At 38.6% G+C, this 26,004-nt stretch overlaps 3 protein-coding genes across 4 annotated transcripts; 2 read left to right on the top strand and 1 right to left on the bottom strand.

Annotated features, from left to right (window-relative positions):
* The first annotated feature begins 15,129 nt into the window (after positions 1-15,129).
* LOC113506055 lies at positions 15,130-16,005 on the top strand. The gene is made up of 2 exons (XM_026888914.1): positions 15,130-15,221; positions 15,508-16,005. The coding sequence occupies exons 1-2, from the start codon at positions 15,140-15,142 to the stop codon at positions 15,765-15,767; spliced, it is 342 nt and encodes a 113-aa protein (XP_026744715.1). The 5' UTR covers positions 15,130-15,139; the 3' UTR covers positions 15,768-16,005.
* A 1,994-nt stretch (positions 16,006-17,999) lies between these two features.
* LOC113506041 lies at positions 18,000-20,695 on the top strand. Its single transcript, XM_026888901.1, has 2 exons — positions 18,000-19,635; positions 20,112-20,695. The coding sequence occupies exons 1-2, from the start codon at positions 18,000-18,002 to the stop codon at positions 20,693-20,695; spliced, it is 2,220 nt and encodes a 739-aa protein (XP_026744702.1).
* Positions 20,696-21,440: 745 nt separating this feature from the next.
* On the bottom strand, positions 21,441-24,597 carry LOC113506085. 2 transcript variants are annotated; one of them, XM_026888944.1, is made up of 3 exons: positions 22,080-24,597; positions 21,787-21,983; positions 21,441-21,462 (listed from the first exon to the last, which is right to left on the bottom strand). In XM_026888944.1, exons 1-3 carry the CDS (start codon positions 22,314-22,316, stop codon positions 21,459-21,461), a joined length of 438 nt encoding a protein of 145 aa, XP_026744745.1. In that variant the 5' UTR covers positions 22,317-24,597; the 3' UTR covers positions 21,441-21,458. The 2 variants fall into 2 exon arrangements, 1 of the variants encoding a protein (XP_026744745.1); XR_003401687.1 differs by lacking the exon at positions 21,441-21,462 and adding an exon at positions 21,658-21,679 and having other exon boundaries at positions 22,080-24,593.
* Positions 24,598-26,004: the final 1,407 nt, after the last annotated feature.

Raw genomic sequence — 26,004 nt, 5'->3', positions numbered from 1 at the left:
GTTTGGGTAGCCGATATTTTAGTTTTTTCTTTTTGATACGAAAATTCCAAGACCGCCTTTATGTGGTTTAAGGTGTAGTCCTTTCCCAATACATAGAGCTTCCATTTTTTCATTGTGTCTTCTCGATTTCTCATACAGCTTGTTAGCCATTTTGAATTCATTTATGGTTTTGGCAATTCCAGCCGCATCGCCTGCTAAAGCTCCCGCCGCTCATAATCCCGCCAAAATAGGAATCAGAGGTAGTACTCCCCCAGTTTTTGGAATAGGAATAACACGAGGGAGCTCAATCGATGAATCATCAACTAATTCTCTGGTAGCGGCAATAGCTAATTCTATAGCCATTTTCTTGGTCTTAGGTTTTAATTTTTTTATGTGTCTTTTGCTTTTGTAATAACAGTTTTTAATTTACTTTTTAATCCTTTTCCAGATGTAACCAGAACCAGTTTTAATTTTTGCCAACATAGCCTTACTGACTAAGCGTGCGAGTTTTTCGCCTATACTGACATTGGAAGCAACAGTTTGCTCTTTCGCCATTATTAACAAAATTAAATCAGTTTTATGTCGATCTTTCAACTTTGATGACTCGTGATATGCAATATCATGATCTTAGCAATGTTCGTCCAACTTATTCACACCGATATCTCCTTGTGCTAGTCTTTTTATTCATTTAGTACCAGGACCACAGTAATTATATCCTGGTTAGTGTAATTCCGTGCAGTCCCGGCTAAGATTCCGTGCAGTCTCGGCTAAGAATAGGACTGCCCCCTTATCTTCCCGTGGGTGTCGTAAAAGGCGACTAAGGGATATATTGGCCAAATATGTAGATAATGTGCCAACGGACTCAAGGTCAGAGAAGGAAAACTCGAAAGAAACCCTGTGCAAACCCGTCTAGCCAGCGTGGCACCAGTAGGCTCAATACCTCCATGAACAACGCAACAGGAACCAGGCCCCTAGTCCCCGGCAGCCCCACTAGTCCTGGCCACGGTAGCAGCCAGATAAACGGTGGGGCAGGGGGTGCTAAGAATCCCCGGCAGACGCCAGGCTACCACCCCAACCGACCACTGGCCCTGGTAACACATAACGTGCGCACTTTGAGGACAGACGAGAAACTGGTTGAACTGGAAGAAGTATTGAGCAAGTTGTGTTGGGACGTAATAGGTTTATCGGACATCCGTAGAGAGGGTGAGGATACGATAACCTTACAGTCCGGTCACTTGTTCTTCTTCCGGGAAGGTGACAGAAAGTCCCAAGGTGGTGTCGGGTTCATCGTCCACAAGTCTCTCAAGAACAACATTGTGTCCATCGGAAGTGTGTCGAACAGGGTAGCGTACCTTATACTCAGAATATCCAAGCGGTATTCGCTGAAGGTCTTACAGGTCTACGCCCCTACAAGTACACATTCCGATGATGAGGTGGAAGCTGTGTATGAGGACGTAAGTAGAGCCATACACAACACCAAAACACAATATACTGTTGTTATGGGAGATTTCAATGCAAGGCTGGGCTGTAGAAGTGATGGTGAATTGAAAGTGGGGCAATTTGGTTATGGGCAGAGGAACTCCAGGGGACAGAGGCTGGCCGACTTTCTGGAAAAAGAAGGACTCTATATGATGAATTCTTTTTTCCAGAAGCCGCCTCACAGGAAATGGACCTGGATGAGTCCCGACGGTATAACCAAAAATGATATAGACTTCATCATGAGCAACAAAAAACAGATATTCAATGATGTCTCTGTGATCAATATGGTTAAAACCGGAAGCGATCACCGCATTGTGAGAGGCACATTGAATATCAATGTTCAACTCGAAAGATCGCGTCTGATGAAGTCTACGCTCCGACCGTCTATTGCACATATCGAAAACCCCGAGAACTTTTAACTCGAATTAGCAAATCGCTTCGAATGGTTAGACAGCTGCGCATCGGTGGACGATATGAATAGCAGGCTGGTAGACACTGTCCGTACGATTGGGGCTAAGTATTTCAAGCCCAACCGTAAAAATAGACCTCAGAAACTATCCGACCACACCCGGAATCTCATGGCTAGTCGACGTTCTATGACGCTCCAAACTTCTGAGGACGCAGAGTCATATAGGCAGCTCAATAGACAGATCTCAAAGTCCTTGCGACGCGATATTCGCTCCTTTAATACACAGCGTATTAAGAAGACGATTGAGCGGAACCAAGGCTCCAAAGTCTTTGCAAGAGACATGTCTATTGGGCAAAGCCAGCTGACGAAGCTGAAGACAGAGGATGGACGCGTAACGTCTGATAAGTCAGAGATACTACGGGAGATAGAGAGGTTCTATGGACAGTTGTATATCTCGGTCTCAGTTGAGCCACCTGGCTCGGAGGATGACCCAAGAGCCAAGCTAACCCGACACTACACCGAAGACATCCCGGACATCAGCCTGTACGAGATTAGGATAGCTCTCAAGCAGCTTCAAAACAACAAGGCGCCGGGCAAAGATGGAATCACCACAGAGCTTCTGAAAGCGGGCGGACTGCCGGTACTGAAAGTCCTTCAGAAGCTTTTTAGTTCCACCTTGAACGCCGGAGGCGTGGAACGGGGGTGTTGTGGTACTTTTCTTCAAGAAAGGTGACAAGACCTTTTTGAAGAACTACAGGCTCATAGCACTGCTGAGTCACGACTATAAGTTGTTTTCGAGAGTTATCACGAATCGTCTTGAACGCAGGCTCGATGACTTCCAGCCTACCGAACAAGCCGGTTTCCGAAAAGGCTATAGTACCATAGACCACATACATATGCTGCGGCAGGTTATACAGAAGACCGAAGAGTATAATCGGCCACTTTGCTTGGCGTTTGTGGACTATGAGAAAGCTTTCGATTCCGTCGAAACTTGGGCGGTCCTTAGGTCTCTCCAGCGGTGCCGTATTGACTATCGGTACGTCGAAGTGTTGAAGTGTTTGTATAGTAACGCCGCCATGTCAGTCCGAGTACAGGAGCATTGCACGAAGGAAATCCCTTTAAAAACGTCCATGTTTTTTTTTTTTTTTTTTTTTTTTTTTTAATCTAATACCTCCAACATGATCGGAGACCTTTACTATCTTTGCGCCTGTTTCATTCCAGTTCTCGCATTTATTCCTCTCGTACTTTCATACCGCATACTTACTCATTCATACATCATATCTTTCATGGCACTATACGGTTGGGATTACCGTCTATGTTTCAAGAACTGACTACTCTATTCTTACTTTAATTGCTTTCTTATATAAAGGGTAAATGATTTTACAGGGGGTGTTTTTTATTTCAGGGTTAACTAATGCTTTTTTCTTAATTGCTATTGCTATTATTACATTTTATTTCTTACATCTAATTAGCTTAATGGTACTATACATTTATTTCTTATTGCTTACGTCTATTCTTATTTTCTATGTTATATTACTGGCTATGTTTTTATTTACTTATTAGCTAATACATTTATATGGTGTGCTATAATATTTTCAATATTATGCCATCATATTGCTTTCTTACAATGTCGTTTGTTTACTTTTTGTACTATGTTCTTACAGTATTCCATGAACTCAGTATTGTTTCTGGACTTAATTAGTGTTGCTAGGTTGTTGGTGGTCAGCCTACAGTCTAGCCTGTTTTCTAAATCTAGGCGTTGGTTGATAAATACTAGGCATTCCGTCAGTATATGTGGCACGGTCTCTTCCACATTGGGATCGCATTGGCACGACGGGTTCGTGCTGCACTTGAAACGATATAGGTACTGTGCGAATCCGCCGTGTCCCGTGAGCAATTGTGTCAACGTGTACGAAGTCTCCATTTTGCGGATTGTGCTGTATGCTGTTACTGCGTCAGGGAAGAATACCTTCGTGGTTTTTGCGGTTTCACTCTCTTTGTATCGTATATCCCACACGCGGAGTGATTCCTGACGCAGTGATCTTTACACATACGAAACCGGACACAAGTCATAATCCGGTTTCCGTTTGGAGCCCACAGCGGCCTCCTTTGCCAGGTGATCCGCTCTCTCGTTTCCCTCCATTCCAGCGTGCGCCTTGATCCAGAATAGTCTGGTTTCTTTATTCTGGTGAGAAGCTGTTCTCAAGTTTCTCCTACATTCTACTGCTAATGGATGGAGGGAATCGAGGTTTGCGATGGTCTGCAGCGCTGACATGGAGTCGCTGTAAACTCCAAAGGTGTCCTCGTTTGACTTTAAAATCCGCCGGGTTGCTACACAAAGGGCTAACAGCTCCGCCTGGTAGACGGTGCAGTAGGATGGCATGCAAAGTTTGATGGCCTTGGACTCTGCTTCTTCGTTCCAAATGGATAATGCTGCTCCCACTTTCCCATCAATCTTGCTGCCATCTGTATAAATCCTGACTGCAAAATTGGAGTTAGCTTGCAGCTGTTCCTCGTCTGCCAGGTTCGTTATTTGCAGGTCAGTGCACAGGGCAGGGTGAGGTGTCTCGATTGCGGAGGCCATTCGCTCTATCTCCCTGTCGCCCAGCCCCGGCAGTGGCGCCCCCCTCTTGGCTTCGTACAAGAGGCTACCTCTGCATTCGGAGTCGAGGGGAAGCAAACCAGCTAGCAGCAGCGCCTGAGTGAAGGGAGACCGTGCGATAGGCTTGCATATTTCTGGGCGAAACACGTTGTACCATGTTTAGCTGTTCCTTATACACAGCTTCCTTAGCCGCCGGGCCCAGACACTAGCTGCGTACAGTAAAATGGGTTCGACCGTGGCCACATATATCGTTCGGACTATTTCCGGGTTTAATCCCCAGCTAGCTCTAGCGCTTTTGCCAGTTTTTTATATAGCTGATGCTTTTCCACATTGGTTTCTGATGTGCTTATTAAACGTAAGTTTTGGATCGATTGTCACCCCTAACAGTTTTATTTCGGGTAGCTTTTTATTCCTTACCCCCAATTGAGAGGCGTGGATTCATCATATATGAGCTTCCGGTAATCGTCATGGCACTGGTTTTTGGGGGCGAATTTAACTTATTTTGTTTCCCCATGATCCACCCTTCGAAGGGTGTCATTCGCCTTTCTCTCTATTTCCAGGGCGTTTTTCCCTCAAAACCAGCACCACGTCGTCCGCAAAGGCCTGGCTGTAGACGTCGTGGTTGGCAATCCTTGAGGAGAGGGTCGAGTAGTAGGTTCCATAGGGTCGGTCCAGCGATGGATCCTTGGACACAACCTTTGTTGTTTCTCTTTCCGACTCCTCTCCTCCGTACCTGACTCTGACCTTCCTGTCCGCCAGGTAACTATAGAAGACCTTCGTTATTTGGGCGGGGCACTGTTCCTCCCATAGCCTTAGCTTCACGGCGGGCCACCAGGCATTGTCGAAGGCCCCCTCTATATCCAACGACACCATGGTCAGCATTTTCTTTTCTTCGAGCTCTTTCGTATGTATTGTAGAAGGGTATAGAGGGAGTCCTCCGTACTTTTTGTGGCATGAAGCCGTATTGTTGGGCGCTCATTCTCGGCAATAGGTGGTATCTAGTCGATAGACCAACATCTTCTCAAATGTCTTGCCGAGTATAGGTAGTAGGCCGATCGGTCGGTAAGATTTGGATCTGTGTATTCTGTCTTTCCTGGCTTTTTCAGAACTACAACCACCGCTTCCTTCCAGGCCTTCGGGAAGTACCCATTTCGAGGCATCTGTTGAGCAGCGTGAGAAAAATTTGCGGCCCGTTGTTTATTGCCGCCAGGCATATATCGGCCGTAAAGCCGTCGGCTCCAGGAGCTTTTTTTGGGTTGAAAGGAGCGCTAGCTCTTCTCAACTCAGACATTGTGAATGGAGGCTCAGATGGGTTACCCTCTTCGTCCACATTCCCTTTTTCCGCCTTTTCCCTAATCTCTTTGTGGTACTTTGAGTCAGTTCTCCGTGTAGTCCTTCGGGTAAAATGACTCCGTTAGGTACTTAACTAAACGTCCATGTTAGACCCACCACAGTCACTGTTGAGAACTCTGCTCTTGAAGTTGTAGACGAATACATGTATCTAGGACAGGCAGTCAGGTTAGGTAAGTACAACTTCGAGAGAGAGGTCAGTAAACGGATCCAACTCGGCTGGGCAGCGTTCGGTAAACTGCACAACGTTTTCTCGTCCAAAATACCTCAGTGCCTTAAAACAAAGGTGTACAACCAGTGTGTGTTACCAGTGATGACTTACGGCTCTGAGACGTGGTGCTTCACGAAGGGACTTTTCCACAGGCTCAAAGTCGCTCAGCGAGCTATGGAGGGCTATGCTCGGCATTTCTCTGCGGGATCGAATCAGAAATGAGGAGATCCGTAGATGAACGAAAGTCGCCGATATAGCCCGTAGGATTAGCAAGCTGAAGTGTCAGTGGGCGGGCCACATAGCGCGACGAAGATCGGACGGCCGATGGGGCAGAAAAGTTCTGGAGTGGAGACCACCAAACGCAGCGTGGGACGGCCACCTGCCAGATGGACCGACGACCTGGTGAAAACCGCTGGGTCCCGTTGGATGCAGGTGGCAACGAACCGGTCGCGCTGGAGAAATTATGGAGAGGCCTACGTCCAACAGTGGACTGCTATAGGCTGAGATGATGAGATGATGATAGTGTAAATTCAAATGGTAAATTATTAATAAGCCAATTGAGAAGACTACTCTCTCCTAAACACATTATACGACGGATGATTTTGGTTTTAATAATTTAATAAATAGTTATCGATTCCAGTTTGTTGTTAATATTTTTTATAATATTACATTCGATTTATCAATCCAACTGCTTTCAGCTGAAGACAAACCTAAACTCTAAAACTCTATTACCTTTTCTTCTAAGATCTTTCTCAACTAGACAAACATCGGGATGTTTTGTTTTTTGAAGTTCTTGTGTATAAAATGCACCTAAAATAGGGCGACGTCTGATAGTATCTTCAATTAAGTAAGTTATGGGAGCTGTTTTTTGTATTTTACGAATTTTAAATATTTCTGTTGACCAGTTGGGAGTGTAACCTTTTTCAAATGTTCCTTTGTATTTACTGATACGCACATAATCATCCACTTTGTACTTGCTTTTTAAATTATATTTTTCTAGCAACTTTAAATACCTTTCTAATATCATTCTTTCACTAATATTGCCCACATTAGCAGGGATTTCATTAATAGTGCGATGGTGAGTGTGATTGTATTTGTAAATAACATCATTTAGGATATTATTTATCCAATTGTAATTGCCTATTAAACTAAATTCCTTATAAACTTTAGATTTCAATGTCCTGATAAAGCGTTCAACTATTGAAGCCTTTTTTGTTGAGAAGGTTGAATAATGGTTAATATTATATGATTTTATAAGCTTCTGAAATTTGTTAATATAAAATTCTGCTCCATTATCCGTTTGCAGATTTTTACCTAGTCTTGAAAGAGTTACACAAATCTTCTTTGGTTTTATTTCTCATAGGAAAGGCCCAAGCATATTTCGAAAATGTATCAATAACGACAAGAATATATCTGTAAATTTTTTTTTCTATTGATTGCATATCAATTAAGTCTGCTTGCCACAAGTCATCTATATCTTTTAGCTTTCAGTCTCGATACATTTTCGAGTCCCGGGAAAAAAAATCGAGACCCTGTCCAGTCCCGGCATTCCCGGGAATAACGGGACTTTCGAGACTTCGAAAAAATAAGTAACATACCCAAGGTACATACAATAAGGCAAATAATACAATATTGTATCAAGTAAGTATTTTAATAAATCAACTATTACAATGCAATCAAATATAAGTAAATTAACATTTTGACACGTGTTTATAACGGGCACGCAGAAAGCAAAGGGCATTAAAGGTATTTTCAGATAGAGAGGATCTGATCTTGTTGCAAAAGTACCCTGCATTAGAAAAAGCTCTCTCTGCTTCGACGCTTGTAGTGGGGATTGATAACAAATAATTATAGCACTGATTTAATGCTTACCACTGTCGCCACTATTCTCAAAAAGAGCTTTTTCTACATGCAAAATCCTTTGCAAATCATGGATGCCAGTTTGTTTTTTCTAAATAATGGTAATTAAGTAGATTTTTTTATTTAACTAAGTCTCGAAAACTAGACTTGAGGTCTCGAGTCTCAACAACACGACAAAAACGTCGAGACTCTCGGGATTTTCGATATCGAGACTCCCGGCATGAAAGCCCTAATAACATGTCTTCGTGGATAGTTCACCCTGGCATTTTTATGAATTTCGTTTACTACGTCAGCAAAGCGACATGAGCAAAATGTTCACAATTCAGTATACTCGTCTTGAACTCAGCTATTATACTGAATAAAAAGCATATTATTATGACTATTTATTATTTTATTATATTAGCTTCTTTTAATTCTTCGATTATTGATAAAATTTCATTATCATGGTTTGTATTACCAGCATCTCGGGAAGCAAGTAATAGTTTCAATCTGTCAACCAGTTCGTTAGGATCATCCCAATATACCAAGTCAGTGTTATTTTTGTATTTCTTTAGCGTTGGTTAGCTTCCTCCAAATTTAGTGATAATACATATTATTGTTTAACGATTCAGAAAATAATGGTCTAATTATTTCACGATATTTTATACCTTTATCGCCTCTAATTTGTCCATTAGGATTGAAATCTCTCTTATGTGCATTTGTATAATGCAACATATCTTTATAGACAAGTTTATCTTTGCTCGATATTAGTTTCAAATCAGGTTTTCTTCGAAGTTAAAGTTCTTTTAAACTAGGGGTTTGTAGTAAATTGTAGCTTTTGTCACCAACTTTAATTAAAATGACATTATCATCATTCACACTATCTAGTTTAGAAAATGAAACTATTGAATTACCCATTAGTATTTTTTTGTTTGCACTCCTTATTCCAAATGGTATATTTACCTCATCATAAATATCATGGATATCACAAATATCTAATGATATTTCTAAATCATCCAGTAATTCTGTCCGGAGAGACTTTTTAACTAACTGCTTAGAATTCAGTTCTGGATCACAGCATTCTTCAAACTTTGTAGATGAGCTAGTATTAATGTCATCCAATTCCATGTCTTCAAAATTAGAGTGTGTATTTCCTAAATTTTGTATTTTTTCTATTGTTTTGTTCGAATCAACTAATGTTTTAAGAGGATCTGTGACAGGTTTTAACATTTTGTCAAGTGACAAGTTCATTGAGTGTTCCTGGTTTTTCATTTGTTTTATTTTATTCTTTATGGATTCTACAGACTTCATTAATTCTATTATAATATATTTCCATATTGTGCCTATTATAACAACTGCATAACGCTAAAGAACAAATTATACTGAATTTGATTTTGCATGTTAATGTCTTATATGTACATCTAAACAGTCAGTCAAATTTAAAAAACATATCAAAATTCTGTCTATACCTTTCGTTATTTAATGACGACTCTTTATTAATAAGTAGAAAATTATAAGGTTTACTCCAAATAGTTTGGCAAAGATTTCTGAACTCTTTCCATTATAAATCAGAACTAACATTCTCTTCATAAATATGCTTTAAATTTACATAATCTTGTTTGAATATCATAAGAAAATTAACATTGTCACGTAACAATTGCTTTGGAATTTTAGAATAAGTTTGAGATAAATAGAAACAATCTATTTGTTTATGTCTACCCATACAGAGATAATTGCGGATATTTATTTGATTTTCAGATGCGACTTCATCGGAAATAAATACAGAATTTGCTAAAGCTTCACTCGGAGAAATGACATCTTTATCATCATTGAACACGTAAAAGTTAATCTGCGGTACTCTTTTTAATAATTCGATCAAGAAACGATATTTTTATTGAAAAAAAGTTTTAGAGTAAAGATAAAGATTTTGAAATTTTAAACCATTTTCTTGTAAGAGTAAACTAATCATGGCATTAGTTTTACCGCAATTTGAAGGACCGCATATTATACATCGAATCGTATTAGGCAATAAAGCACTGTCTGATTGAGCGAGAAGATTTATTAATATCGATATTATTAACCTTCAGAGATACGGCTTGCTTGATCAATTTCATCATACCGATTGCCACAATGAATAGACAACCTAAATATTTATATCTAGTAATTTAAACCAAAATATATAAAAAGAGTGATATTATTATATACATTGAGGTCAAGAACAAGTCCAAACCTGTTCAATGCTTGTAAATTATTTGAGATGGTGTTCATATCAGACAGTTAGGACTGTCCATGGGGGGGGGGGAGGGAGGGCGTCCATTAAATGCAACACGAATTGACAGGTTGAGACTTGTATCGTTAAGATAAATAATTAAAATGCTACAAGTATCAATTACGTTATTTGAGACATTAATTTTAGATTATACAATGTGTACCTATCTAACATGACTTACATCTTAAATATTTTTATTATAACTATCGTGAGACTGATTCATTATTAAATAATGCCCGACATCCCGCCGCGTCTGCTCATGATTCAAGACTCCGGTTGGGTCCGAAACTAGCCGGGCTACCCCGATAAATACGCGTGAGTAAACCGTTACATGATTTAATGATCTTAAATATTCTTCAGTCTGCGGCTGTGGTTTGAGTCAACTGGTCCTTGGTTTACAATTTAGTTATTCTGAGGTAAGTATTTTCCAATAATATTTAACTTATGCTTTTTAATTTCATTCACGACAATCTAATTATTATCGCTATTAATTTCAGAATCATATCGAGATGACCATGCTCTAGTCCGGATTTGAATATTATGGATCCTAACAGGACTTCGTCATTGAATAACGACTGGTTACTGGTTACTGGTGATAGGCTCCTTTTTCCGCACGTAGGCTCCAAGTCGGCCCATTGTGCGTCAGGTGGCTTTGGGAGGTTGTCAGTCCAGCCATCCCAACTCCCTCCAGAAGCGCAGAAGTCTCCTGGGACGTTCGCAGGCTTCTGTGACGGAGCTCGGTGAACCGAGGATCCCTGCCCGCCATTCCGCGACCCCCGTGCACTCCAGGAGCACGTGTGCCGCTGATTCTTCATGTTGAAGACAACCTCTACATAGTGGACTATCTGTAACATTGATGGTGAAAAGGTGTTTATTAAGTGGAATGTGCCCGGTCAGCGAGCCCACCACTATTCGTAAGTCGACACGCTTTAGCCCAATCAGGCCGCGAGACAGTCTCGGTGAGCGGATAGGGACCGCCTCCCTTGACTGTCTGCAGCCGTTCACCGTAGCCCAGCGGTCGTTGTGGTTGTTAGTCGCCTTAACCATGACCTGCACTGGCCAAAGAGGACAGGCAGATATGGCTGGGGGCCAAAGATCCTCGTGTCCGATCCCCTCCTCGCCAGCTGATCAGCAGCGTCGTTTCCTAGAGATCCGCTGTGGCCTTTTATCCATTGCAGGGTCACCGTGTTGCCCACAGCAATGCGCTCGAGAGCTTGGTGGCACTCTTGTATCAGCGACGACGTGAAATGTAGTTGTCCAGTACCTTAAGAACCACCATGCTATCGGAGAGAATCCTGATGGCTTGGTCCTGGACCCCTCTCCTTTCTATAGCTATTGCCTCCTGGGTGATGGCTACACACTCGCATTGGAAGATCGAGTTGTCTGCACCCAGAGGTATTGATATTTTGATGTTCAGGTCCATTGAGAATACTCCTGCGCCTGTGCTTGAGTCCGTTTTTGAGCCATCTGTGTAGACGCGTACCTCGTGTATTCCCGAGGAATCTTGTTTGTTTTCTGTCGTTTGTATTGTGTATGCTTTGTTGAAGACATACATCCTAGGTATTCGGTCACATGGTGCATTGAGCATTGGTATGGACTCAAGGCTTTTGTGCCATATGTCACCATGGCCTCTAGATTGTGCGCGCCACAGTCCCGAGTGTTTAAGTCTTGTAGCAGCTACCGCTGCCTCTTGTTGTATGAAGAGGTCTAGCGGCGGCAGTCCAAGCAGCACCTCCAAAGCCGCTGTTGGTGTTGTTCTCATGCATCCCGTAACAGCACAGCATGCTAGTCTCTGGAAGCTTTGTAGTTTATCAATGGCGGTACTTAGTTTGGTTCTAGGCCACCATACTACCGCTCCATATGTGATGATTGGCTTGATTACGGCTGTGTACAACCATAGGGTAATCTTGGGTGAGAGGCCCCATTTTTTTCCCATTAGTCTTTTACATTGCCAGAAGGTGATACAGGCTTTGTTGAGTTTTTGTTCTACATGTTTGTTCCATAACAGTTTGTTGTCCAGGGTCACTCCCAGATATTTCACGTCACTGGTTAAACAAAGTTCGGTGTTAAATAGTTTTGGTAGTTTGCGTTTGTTGGTGAATAGTATGAGCTCCGTCTTAGTCGGATTCACGGAAAGCTCGTGGTCTATGCACCATGTTTCGACCGTCCTTAGAGCAGAGCTCATAAGATTGCACAAAGTGCTCTCACAGGGTCCGCTGATTAGAATGGTGATCATTGACATTGAATAACGATCCAGAGGGAATAAATTTACAAGTGAGTAACTTATGAGAATTGTCATTATTATTAAATATTATTCTTAATTGTTGCCATTTAAGGTTTTTTTTTTTTTCAGAACTCGACAGACATCAATGATCCTACAACTCATCCTTTTAATTATGCCCAAGATAGGGAAAGCTGGTATGCTGAAGTAGCAGCAGCAGCACAAGAGGAATATCGTCTTCAACTAGCAGAAAGACAAACATTAACCCTCTGTATTGCAAGATATCAAATTTTAAAAATAAGTAGTGAAAAATGTTAATCAAAAGTAATAAAAATACACGTGTTTCGGGAAAAATCTTTTTTTTATTTATTTATGTGAAAAAACAGAATTAAAGGGAGTGTGACAGAAATGTCACATTGCATCAAAGGGTAACTTACTCGTAACTTAGGTGAAATAGTCTAAAACAGTTGTTATGTTTATTGTAACAAAGAGCAACGCCACATTTCTCGCACATTGTCTGTGAAACACTAGAGTATTTAGGATATTTACAGCGTATCCTCTTTTCTGTCCAAACAGGCCAGTGTCCTGTCTGATCTTGCCTGATTGCCACTGGAGGAATATGCTGTGCTGGACCTTTGTGTCGTTTTGCTTGAATTTCATTTTCGATAGATCGACGGTTTTTCATACTTGATGGTACACCAAGCTTACATAATGTTGTTACAACTTTAAGCCGAAAATCTGCCGAGTTCAAATGTTTATCCTGCAAACCCTTTACTTTATAAATTCTTTTGTAAAGAAGCCATGCGTTTGCCATGCTCAAATCCAATAAATGGTAAAACATGCGTACTTGCCACCTTTTACTGCGAAGCTGTATTTTGTAGCGTCCCATGATACTATCGATTAGATCCACGCCACCCATGTGGCGATTGTATTCTCTAACAATGTTTGGACGGTCAATTGATTAGTACCGCTTGGTCTTCTTGTCGTATCTTCTCACCTGGGTTTTTGGCATTTCTCTACAAAACTTGATGCCAAATTCACCACTTTGTTGTTTTTCCAGGCTACGGTTGTTACGTACACACCATTGACGTCAGCCACATAGTCGACGGAATAGCCTCTATCTTTCTTGGACATATCTTTGTCTGTGGGTAATTTGCAATCCGGAATCCTGTTTCGACGTACAGTACCAAGACTTAGTATACCATTTTATGACAAATATTCCAGTAGTGGCAAAGACGTAAAATAATTGTCAAAATACAGTCTATAGTTTTCGTTGCGGGGTATTTCCCTTGATAGACGCATGACAACATTTGAGGATGCGCCGAGATCAGGTTCGTTAGGCAGTACCATGTTTTCTGAGCCAGTTTCAGGTTCGATTTTGTTCGCAAATCCAGAGACTCCACTAAGAACGTAAATCTTGTCCCATTTGTGAGGCTTTTTCGGATTATACCTTTTCAAGTTATTTCTTGCTTTCGTAGAGCTTTGGCAAAGGTTTGGTTAAATTTTTGAACAAGTGGGCGAAGTTTGAATAGTCTGTCAAATTCTGGATGATCACGGGGCAAGTTTTGGGAATTATCATTGAAATGTATAAATTGACGAATCTTTTCAAACATCTTTACGGGCATTATCTCTAGAATTATAAGAGTTCCAATGGTGCCATTCTAATGACTGGTAACCCGTGGAATATTTGTACCCGTGCTATATCTTTTTAATAACAAAACTGATTTATAATATGTGATATAAATAATTGTTAATTTAAATAATTTTAATGTTTCCAATGCATTGGGTGTAAAAAAAAAAAAATTATTAAATCAACCACGGCTTTGGCTGTATGCGCAAGAATCGTTGCCTACACTGTTTAAAAAATGTCAAGTGGCGCGTAAAGTTACCAAATTTTAATTTGATGTGGTTCTGTGAGTGGAGTGCGAGTTAGTTGGAACATTAAAATTGCATTAAGTTCCTTTTATTATTAAAATAATTTGTGTCCGTTAAGTTACTTAAATAGATAAAAGTAAATTTTTAAAGAAGTGGTAAGTAAACATACAATTTTACTGTATTGCTGTATAGATAAACGTTTTTAATTTTTCATCAGTAAAATATTGTAATTATTACCTGATACATGGTTAATAAAAGTATTCCAATTTTAGCTAAAATGACGAATCGACCAACGTATTCTCAAATAGAATGTTTGGTGGAATTCCTGGAGCAAAATCCAGGCATAGCTAAAGGCTTGCTTCGGACCACTCAAGCCAAATTGGAAACGAAGCGAAAATGGGCAAGCTTGGCAACCTCCTTGAATTCTATTGGAGGTGCTAATAAAGATGGTCAAGGCTGGGCTAAGGTATTAAAAAATCAATTAGACATTAGAATCACTATTATCAGGCAGTAATTAAATAGCAAGTAATTTCATTAACATTAATGCATGTTTTAGTATTGGGCTGAGAAGAAATGTGGTTTGAAGAAACAGTGCGCACAACTCTCATCTTCAATGAGGCGCACTGGTGGTGGGACAGCAGACAACTTGCCAACATTGTCTGCTCTAGATAAAAGGTTGGTGGCAGTGATGGGTGGACAAGAGTTTGCGACTGGCAACTCAAGCTTGGCAGTCAATCCATTTCCTGAAATGGTATGTCTATAAAATTTAACACAACAGTGATATTTATTTAATGCATTATATTTTATTTATGAAATAACAACAACATATCATTTTATTATTTCAGCCGAGATCTGTTGGTACAGAACCACAGGTTGTTGAAGAAGAGGTGAGCCACCATGACGTCATGGAAATGCACTTCGAGCAACCGGTGCATGTTTCCCCTATACTTGGCACATCACATAGTGAAATAATACCAGAAACCATAAGTAAGTCTTGACGCGATATGATTCTAGTGCTAATTTTGTATTTTTCTTTCCTATTCAAAGAGTATACTAAAATAAACCTTTGCATAGTTGTGATTTGTATTCAAGCAAAGGATACACTCCAAATACCTTTAGTCAGTCACGCAACCCAATTTAAGTGTGTAACATTTGAAGTGGTTTGGCACTTATCACGTTACGAGCTATGGCATAAGGACTTGTTTTTTGTAACAACAGTTTGACACTACTTGAGTAAATTTATGGAGATTCTATTTTTTTATATATATTTCAGTACCTGTGACCACGCCACTACAGACTACGCCACTGTTGAGTAACAATCCTCCACGACGGCGACGCCGGTCTTTAACTCAGAGGCAGGATACAGTGACGATGGAACGGTTTGCCATGATGGAAGAGCGGCGGATTGAAGCCGAAACGACAACAGCCCAAGCATTAATTCAACTGTCACAACAAATTGGCAATATTGCAAGGGCTTTAACATCTATAGCTACAGCAATTTCAGACGTAGCCAGAAAAATGCCAGAACCTTAAGAAAGGCATCTTAACAAATTTTTTTTTCAGCAAAGACCTCCCTTAGATTTTTTTTTATTTATTAAACCGTAAAAATACTAGTTAAACATGCTAGTTCAATGAAGATTCCCAATATGTTCGTAATCAAGCAAAATGTTCATAAAAAAATAAACAAAAAGTTCTTCCTAAAACGCTGTCAGCTGTTGTCTCTAAAATAAATGTATAAGGTATAGATTAGGTTATAGTAGGTAATTAAAAGATTTATTTTGTTAATGGTTGTTTTCTTAGAAATTGATAATTTATTTCTTGAAGAACAACATTTACAATAATGTCTTACATTCTAAAAAGTTCTTATTTTACCTATTTAATAATGTTTTGCAAAAAAATATCAATTGTTATTAAAAGTAGGACACTACGGAAATATAAATAATTATTGTTAATGATGAATATATTATATAGTATAGCATATATTTTAATCTTATGTTATTTTAATACTACCATGCAAAAATAGTTTGAAACAATGCTTTTACACCTATAATAATATATTATAAACCTACCTACTTAGCTTTGTACCACTTCACCTTTATAAGGTACGATGAGAACCTTATAAAGTTTTAGGCTACCTTCTGCTTGCCCACAACTGCTGAACTAAAACATTTCGCTTTTCGATGCCTTGTCTTAGTTCAGCAGCTGTGCTGCTAGTTGATTCTTGAGAAGTTACAGTTGGGTAATCATTCCCGGATTTTCCGGTTCCGGCTGTCATACAGTGAGGACGTTGTTCAGTGCTCCCCAAAAGAAATAATTAAAAACTCAGTGCAAAAGAGGAAAAACAACCAAAAAGTGGAATATACTAATCAAGAACACACTGCAGGCAAGATAAGTTATACATGTGTGATTAATACAAGGATTATTTTGTGATTATTACAAGATAAGTGAAACACGCAGTAAACATAACCTTATCGAACAAGTGACAAATACCAGCAAGTCATAGATAACTTTACACAGTACCAACTTAACGGAAGAACGCAGTGTTACCATAACAAAATATAAACCATACGGCCTGTCATCCACTTCCACGAGTGACATATCTGAAGGGCAGCCAACATAAAAAGTTGCATTCCAATTCAAACGTTTCGTTATTGCACCGTAAAAATAGACTGCATAACGATGACTGAAGAAATGTCAATATCCACACTCTACAATATGATGAAACTAGAAATGGATAAACAAGCTACGCTGATAAAGGAAAATACAGAAAAAATTATGGTGACAATAGACGATAAAATCAAACCATTAATCCAAGAAAATAAGATCCTAAAATTGGAAATCGAAGTACTTAATAAGAAAATAAACTCCCTAGAAAATGCAACCAAAAGGAACAACATTATAATTCATGGATTTAACGAGACAGAAAAAAAATATACTGAATTATACAACAACTCTATAGGATTATTTGAAAACCTGGGAATAAAAATTGATAATTACGATATAAACAAATTACACAGAATTGGAAGACAAACGAGTGGGAAAACAAGGCCTGTATTAATTACCCTCACAACATACAACAAAAAAATCGAGATTCTAAAAAATAAAAAGAAAATGTCACAACCAACATACATTACAGAGGATTTTTCTAAAGAAACTTTGCAGAAACGCAAAGAATTACAACAAGAACTTCACCGAGAAAAAGAAAAGGGAAATGATGTGTACATTAAAAACAACAAAGTTGTAATAAAATCAAAAGAGAATGAAAAAAGAAAAAGGGAGACATCACTATCACCCACACAACAACATCAACAAGTGTCAGGAGATAATAACGAAAATATAGTAGCCCCTGCAAAACTGCAAAGAACTGACCCATTCGCATTCATGAGGTCTAGATCACATTCTTTGACCGAAACAACAAAACCAAAAGCATAGGAATCTCGAGACATCGGTAACCGGACAAAAACAACAATCACAAGCACAGAACATTTGGAAAAGGAAAATCGCCCCAACCCGGCTGGTCACCGTGGGGCAAGAGACCAATACCCCCTAGGATTGCCCCCTCCCAAAAATCACAACATACAGAAACAAGACAATACACACGAAAACAACGGAAAAGAAATAAATATCATAAAAGATAAGAGAAATAGTATTTACATAGCAACGCTTAACACCAGGACTCTAAGAACAGACGAATCTTTACAAGAACTGGAATATGCCTTAGGTTTTATAAAGTGGGACATTATTGGCCTAAGCGAAGTGAGGAGAATGGGAGAAAAGATTGAACAACATGAAAACTACATATTATATCATATAGGAACCACACCAGGCCTACACGGTGTCGGTTTCCTTATTAAAAAATGCTACAGTCAATACATACAGTCCTTCATTGGAATATCAGAACGAATTGCACAACTAAATATCAACTTGCCTGGGTATGCAACTGTGTCAATAATTCAAGTATATGCACCGACAGAGCTGGCACCAAAAGAAATAAAGGATAATTACTACGAAGACCTGGACAGGACTCTGGCAGATGCACACAAGGCAATCATACTGATGGGAGATTTCAATGGCCAGATTGGTAAAAGACTAACAAACGAAAACAACATACTAGGCCAATTCAGCACAGGGAAAAGAAATGATAACGGACAAAGACTAGTACACCTGGCACAGGCACATAACCTTGGGATATTAAATAGTTTATATAAGAAAAACAAAAATAAAAAATGGACATGGATTTCTCCAGATGGGAACGTGAAAAATGAGATTGATTTCATATTGTCAAATAAACCAAAATTCTTCAAGGACATAACCACAATTAATAAGTTCAACTTTAACACAAATCATCGGATGGTAAGAGGAGCCATTTACCTAAATGAGATAAAAAAGAGGAGACAGTACACTAAGAAAGGAATTACACCAAGTCAAATCCCTCTCACCATCCCAGAAAACTTGTTGACAACATTGAAAGATAATTTACTGAATAACAACAAGAGTGCAAATATTCAAGAAAAATATAATATAATAGAAAAAGCGCTGAAAGAAATATCCGGAAAATTAAATACCCTAAAAAACAAGAGAGATAAAATAGGAGACGAAGCCAGACATCTACTTGAGACCAGGAAATCTTTATTAAGAAATAAGAAACAAAATAGAACACAAATAACCCAGCTAAGTAAACAAATAAATGAAAAAATTAGGACTCATAGGAAACAAATTAGAAACAGAACTATCCAATTCCACATTGAAAAATCTGGAGGCATAAAGAAAGCTCTGAAAGAACTGAGAGAGAATACCTGTTGGATTCCATCCATCAAAAGCAAGACATCTAATAAGAAAGCAACAAAACGACCCGAAATTATGGAAATAGCAACAACATTTTATAGAAAATTATATGATGACCCAGACTACAGAAATACTCAATACCCACAAGAAGAAGACGAAGAAGCTACCCTCCCAATATTAGAATCCGAAGTAAGAACCGCAATACTGTCCCAGAAAAACTACAAAGCCCCCGGAGAGGACGGAATAACTAACGAAATTTTGAAGGAATGCCTAGACTACATAATAAGTGATATTACCAATATATACAACGATATTCTGACTAAAGAAGCAATACCGCAACAATGGACATCGTCAACCATCATATTGCTCCATAAGAAAGGCGACAGGTCAGAAATAAACAACTACAGACCAATCAGCCTGATCTCCAATCTATATAAGATATTTGCAAAGGTAATATTGAACAGAATTAGCTCAAAATTGGACGAAAATCAGCCGAGAGAACAGGCTGGATTCCGAAGCGACTTCTCAACAATGGATCACATCCATGTCGTCAAACAAATTATCCAAAAGAGCAATGAATACAGAAAGACATACTACTTGGCATTCGTAGATTACAGTAAGGCATTCGACTCTTTGAAACATTCACACATTTGGGACGCTCTACACTCACAAGGAGTGCAACGAAAATATATCAGGATAATAAAAAATATATACAAAGAATCAACGGCAAAAATTCAGACTGAAAGGAAAGGAGAGGTCTTTAAAATAAAAAAGGGGGTACGACAAGGTGACCCCCTCTCACCAAAACTATTCGCATCTGTACTAGAACACGTATTTCGTAAAATTAACTGGGATGAATATGGGATAAATGTAAATGGCAAAAAGCTCAACCACCTTAGGTTCGCAGACGACCTGATTCTGCTTAGCGAAAACCAAGAGGGCTTAAAAACAATGTTAACGCAATTAGACAGAGAGAGCAGAAAGGTGGGTCTGACTATGAATCTAGACAAAACAAAACTAATGACAAACAACATAAAAGCACCCATACTGTTAGACTCAAATCAAATAGTGTCGATGAATATACATATTTAGGACAGATCATTGCACCGGAAAATCAAATGCAAAAAGAAATTAACATCAGAATAAATAAAGCTTGGAAAAGATTCTGGTCTCTAAAGGAAGTTATGAAGAATCCACATATGCCCCTTAAAGAGAAGACTACAGTGTTCAACTCTTGCATACTACCAAGTTTAACCTATGGAGCACAAACCTGGGCCCTCACTAGCAAACAGAGTGGAGCACTCAGAGTGTGCCAAAACAAAATGGAGAGGAGCATCCTAAACCTCAAGCTAAGAGACAAAGTTAAACTTAAGAATATAAGAAGCAAGACAAAAGTTATGGATGTCACTTACACAGTGAAAAAGCTTAAATGGAATTGGGTAGGCCATATGATAAGAAACAATAAGGAAAAATGGACAAAAGATGTTACTGAATGGTATTCTCGGAATGGGAAAAGAAAGAAAGGAAGGCAAAAAACAAGATGGGAGGATGATATTAGGAAGGTAGCTGGAACAACATGGCAAAGAGAAGCCACAAATAGAGATAGATGGAAAAGCCTAGGGGAGGCCTATGCCAAAAGGCAAACTGATAATAAAGTTACCGATGTCGAAAATTAAAATGAATCTAACTTATACTTATATTTATATTATTTAATTAAATATTATTATTAATGATTAAAAGTGCATGTAATTTTATCATAATTGAAATGAAATGAAATTGCCAAATGTGCATGAAACTGATTGTATTAAAATAAATATGAAAGGCATTGTAATATATTGAAAATTATTTATTACAAGAGAGATAGAACTATAATGTAATGTAATGTAATAATGTTATCAGTAATAAAGGCTATTTTGATTTTTGATTTTGAATCATTCCCATATTCTGCTGTATTCTCATCTTGGTCAAAATAAATCCTATTGATACACATGTTGTGTAAAACACAACAAGCATTAATTATTTTGGCTGCTACATCAGGATGATAATGTAGAACCCTATGCCCGATTAAGCACCGCCACCTGTTTTTGAGGACACCAATGGTACGTTCTACGGTATTCCGTGCAGTGCAGTGTAACTTGATGTAATATTCCTCAGGGGACCCTTGATGAGCATCTACAATAGGTGTCATCATGTATTCCCTCTGGGCATATCCGGAATCACCTGCAAAGTAAAATAAATTAAAATGTATTCACAATCAACAAAACTACAATCTCAGATTAACTATTTAAATAATTTACTTGCCTAGTAAAAATACAGTTTCCCCATTATTATTTAATTCAATTAAATGTTGTTTCACAGGATGCTGATTCCAGACGAAACTATCATGTGATGCTCCTCCAAATGAAGCATCTACTGACAGTATTCTTAAGTCTGAATCAGCTATCTGAAAATATATAAAACAAAGATATTTAACTAATTTCATAAGCAATGAATTACAATTCAGTAATAACCAAAAATATTGACTAACAATCATAACATTTCTTGAATGAAAATGTTTGCGATTAAAAAATCTCTCTTCATTTTCTGATGGTCTAATTATGGCTATATGAGTGCCATCAATGCATCCTATAACAGATGATATACTGAATTTTTCAAAAAATCTGAAACAAGACATGTTACATAGTTACTCCTATTGTAAAATCAATGCACTTTGAACATAAAACATTATTAAGTTCAATAAATGAGTTGGGTATTTCTCATTACCTACCTCAGTTTTACAGCATCTCTTTCACGACGAGTTTGAGGAAACTTGATCCATTTCCTTTGTATTAAGGGATGGTTAAGAGCTGCTGTTACCTCTCGAATAGAACGAGAAGTAGATTGCTGACTCATTAGGGTCCCATAACTGCCTCCAACTAGCCTTTGGTAACTCCCAGTAGCATAAAAGGACAATGCCACTAAAACCTATGAGAAATAAGTTCTTATTAAGCTATTGATCTTGTAAATAAATGTCATGATAACATTGCTAGGTCATGCATCAAATGGAACTTATTTACTTACCTTATATTTTGGTAATAAATCACTTCTTCTCTTAGGGGATTGCATAAAAGGCTTTATGTTTTCGAATATTTCGTGAAACAAATCCTTGCTCACCCTATAATTGGCTTTAAACTCGTTTTCGTTCATCGAAAACGCTTTCTCCGTGTAACGCATCATCCGACGCTCATCTCGTCTTAGTTTCAGTTGTTTTTTATGGGAATTTAACGAAACACTGTACATTACCGCTAATCGTGCCATATTAAACACTTTTTATCCAACGAAAACCACGTAAAACACAAAACAATTTCTTAAAAGTTACTCTTTAGTAATTGGAAAAATCACAATCAACATTCAATCCCACCGTAATATTGGCGCAATAAGCAGCTGTCAAAATAGACTCAAGAGTACCGTTTAGCGCCCAATCCGATTTCAATTAGTTCCCCATAATGAACACGCAATTTCAAACCAATGTGGCGCTAGCATCGAACTCAAGAGTGCGAAACGTCACAATTCCAATGTCGACCGATCGGAATTGAAATCAAGAGTAAGCCCCCTGTGCAGTATATGTATATACCAAATAACCCACCTCTCTCTGTATACGATCTGCACTTTGAATCTATGAATCATATAATAAATTTAATCAAATTCGATGATTTGTTAATGCTAGGTGATTATAACATCTCGACAGCTAGCTGGATAAAATCGAACCCTACTCACGACTACATGAGTTGCATGGGCACCTCTTCTATCTGTGATCGTATGAGAAATTTTATGGCTATACACGATGTTATGCAATACAATTATTTAACTAACGCTCTTGGCCGCACTCTCGACCTCCTAATATCTAACACACTATGCCATGTATTCATACCCAACCATTACTTACTTCAGGCTGATAGCCATCGCCCTCCCTTCTATACAATCATCCCTTTAAATATAAACATCAACTTGATACGACCTAAACAAACCATTAAATATAATTTTCGTAAAGCAGATTACAATCACGTTAATAATGATATAAATGAACATGACTGGGACATGATATTAAGCGGCAGTTCCGCTGAAGACTCTGTTGATAATTTTTATAATCATATATAGTATCATCAAAAATCGTGTACCTCTTACAAAATCAAAACATGTTAATTATCCTGTGTGGTTTTCGAAAGCCCTAATTCATATATATAAATATAAAAAAAAAGCGTGGCCAAAGTGGAACATATATGGGAATATATCGGATTACGAGGTATTCTCCTTGTATAGAACACGTTTTAAAAAGGAATGTACTAAATGCTACAATACTTACATTAAAAGTGTAGAGGACAGTATTCGTCACAATGTTAAATACTTCTGGACATACATAGCTAATCGTAGAAATAGGGTGGGCATCCCCTCGCGTATGTACTATAACAACGTAACAGCTAGTGATCCCCTCGATATTTGTAATCTTTTTTCATCATTTTTTCAATCTTTATACGAGCCAACAAGCTTATCACGTGATTGGTGCCCACCCTCAAACCTATATTTTAATAACAATAGTCATCTCTCTGAAATACAGTTTAGTATCGACCAAATTCGTCACCAATTAAAAATGCTAGACATTGCAAAAGGGGCGGGACCTGACGGGATACCCCCTTGTTTCTTAAAATGGACAGCTAACACAATCAGTAAACCTGTATGTGTAATTTTTAATAAATGTGTGTCTACTGGTATATTCCCTATGACCTGGAAGAAAGCTAATATAGTCCCAGTGCATAAAAGTGGATCCAAACAAAATATTGAGAACTACCGACCTATTTCCATCCTATGTACTCTCGCAAAATTATTCGAATCGCTTGTTCAACATAAAGTATATCCTTTCATCCAACAAAGCATAATACCTGAACAACATGGCTTTGTTAGACGAAAATCCACTGTCACTAATTTATTGATTTTCTCTACTTCTATATTTAATCATAATTATGGATAATAGAGCGCAAACGGATGCTATATACACAGATTTAAAAAAAGCGTTTGATAGAGTTGACCACAAAATCCTAATGAACAAGATTGCGTTTAATGGTATCAGGGGAAATTTATTACGATGGTTCCAGTCATATATAAGTAATCGTAACCAGAGTGTTGTGACTAATGGATACAATTCTAACTCATTTCTGGCTACTTCAGGCGTACCGCAAGGCTCCATCTTGGGCCCTCTATTATTCATTATTTACATTAATGACATTGGTAACTGCTTCCGTAACAGTAATTTCTTATTGCACGCCGATGATCTTAAGGTCTATAAAAAAATTCAATCAATAGATGATTGTCTTTTGTTACAGCAGGATCTTAATAGATTATCGGAGTATTGTAATAATAACAAGTTAATTTTAAGTATTCCTAAATGCAAATACTTAAATTTCACTAAAAATAAAAATATAATTAAATTTAATTACTCCTTGTGCAATGAATCTCTTCTTAAAGAAAATATAATTAGTGATTTAGGTATTCTCTTAGACAGTAAACTTCACTTAGACGTACACATCGAAAAAATTACAGCGAGTGCTTTTAAAATGTACAATTTAGTGATGAGATCTGCTACAGACTTTAAGTGTCCTATGACATATCTGTATCTATTTAATGCTCTTGTGCGACCACAGGTAGAATATGCCAGCATGATTTGGGATCCCTTCTATGCAATTGAAAGAGTGCAGCGTAAGTTTCTGCGATCAACTCTATTTAAATGTCGTCTAAAACCCCTTACATACAATGAGTCCCTAAAAAAATTTAACTGTCTTACTCTACACTCGAGACGACTGTTACTTCAGGCAATGATGCTCTATGACCTTATCAGCAATAAGTATGATTGCACAGAAATTGTTAACGCCTTATATTATATTGTACCCAGAACTGTTATAAGACGAGAAGCGCGTGCCTACCCGCTATTTGCTACGACTACTAGTCATACTAACGCATGATTGTCTTTAAATAACTATCCTTCGATTGTTCTTGACGTATTTCGGCTGCAGAGCGACGAGGCATATCTACGGATACTATGCATACTCCACAATTTTCTTGCAGTTCAGGGCATAAAGGTTTTGAAAGCTTATCAGCAACTACATTAGTTTTTCCTGATATATACTGCACTGACAAATTATACGGTTGAAGCTGTAACGCCCATCTAGCAAGTCGCCCTGTAGGTGATTTGATGGACATAAGCCATTTTAGTGCTTGATGATCAGTGGCAATTATCACCGAAGAACCTTCTATGTAGCCTCTAAACTTTGATACAGCCCATACGACTGCCCTTCTCGCTCCGTAGTAGAATAATTCTGTTCCGCCTTGGTCAACAGCCGACTTGCATATTCCACGGGGTGCTCAGTTGAGCCCTCCCCCTACACTAAACAGCACCAATGGCGTAATCACTGGCGTCAGTTTTGATTATGTACGGCTTACTCAAATCTGCTTGACGTAAGATTGGCGCACTGGTTGGACATCGTTTAAGTTCGTTAAAGGCGTCCATTTGACTAGTTCCCCACTCCCACGTTGCATTTTTCTTTGTCAACCGGGTAAGTGGCTGGGTGATCTTCGCAAAATTTTGTACAAAACGACGATACCAGGAACAAGTTTGCAGGAAAGACTGTACCTCCCGAACATTCCGCGGCGCTGGCATATCAATTATAGCCGATATTTTATCAGGATCTGTGCGCAGGCCTGTTTTGGTTATGAGGTGTCCTAAGTATGGAACCTGGTCCTAGCAAAATCGATACTTTTGCCGATTGATAACAACATTGTTTTCTCGCATAATCTGAAAATTCGATCCAGGTCTTGCAGGTGCTGTTCAATATGTTGGAGATAATAGGATCAGGTCATCTAAATAGGCCAGCAATTTAACTCCGTCTAGTTGCAGCCGCAATCTATCGATAAACCGCTGGAATGTCGCTGGAGCGTTGCGCAATCCAAAGGGCAT

This window comes from Trichoplusia ni, chromosome 28 (assembly GCF_003590095.1).
Source record: "Trichoplusia ni isolate ovarian cell line Hi5 chromosome 28, tn1, whole genome shotgun sequence".
In the NCBI taxonomy this organism is placed as follows: domain Eukaryota; kingdom Metazoa; phylum Arthropoda; class Insecta; order Lepidoptera; family Noctuidae; genus Trichoplusia; species Trichoplusia ni.
Note: the sequence above shows the minus strand (reverse complement) of the source record. Positions and strands in the feature narration are given on the sequence as shown.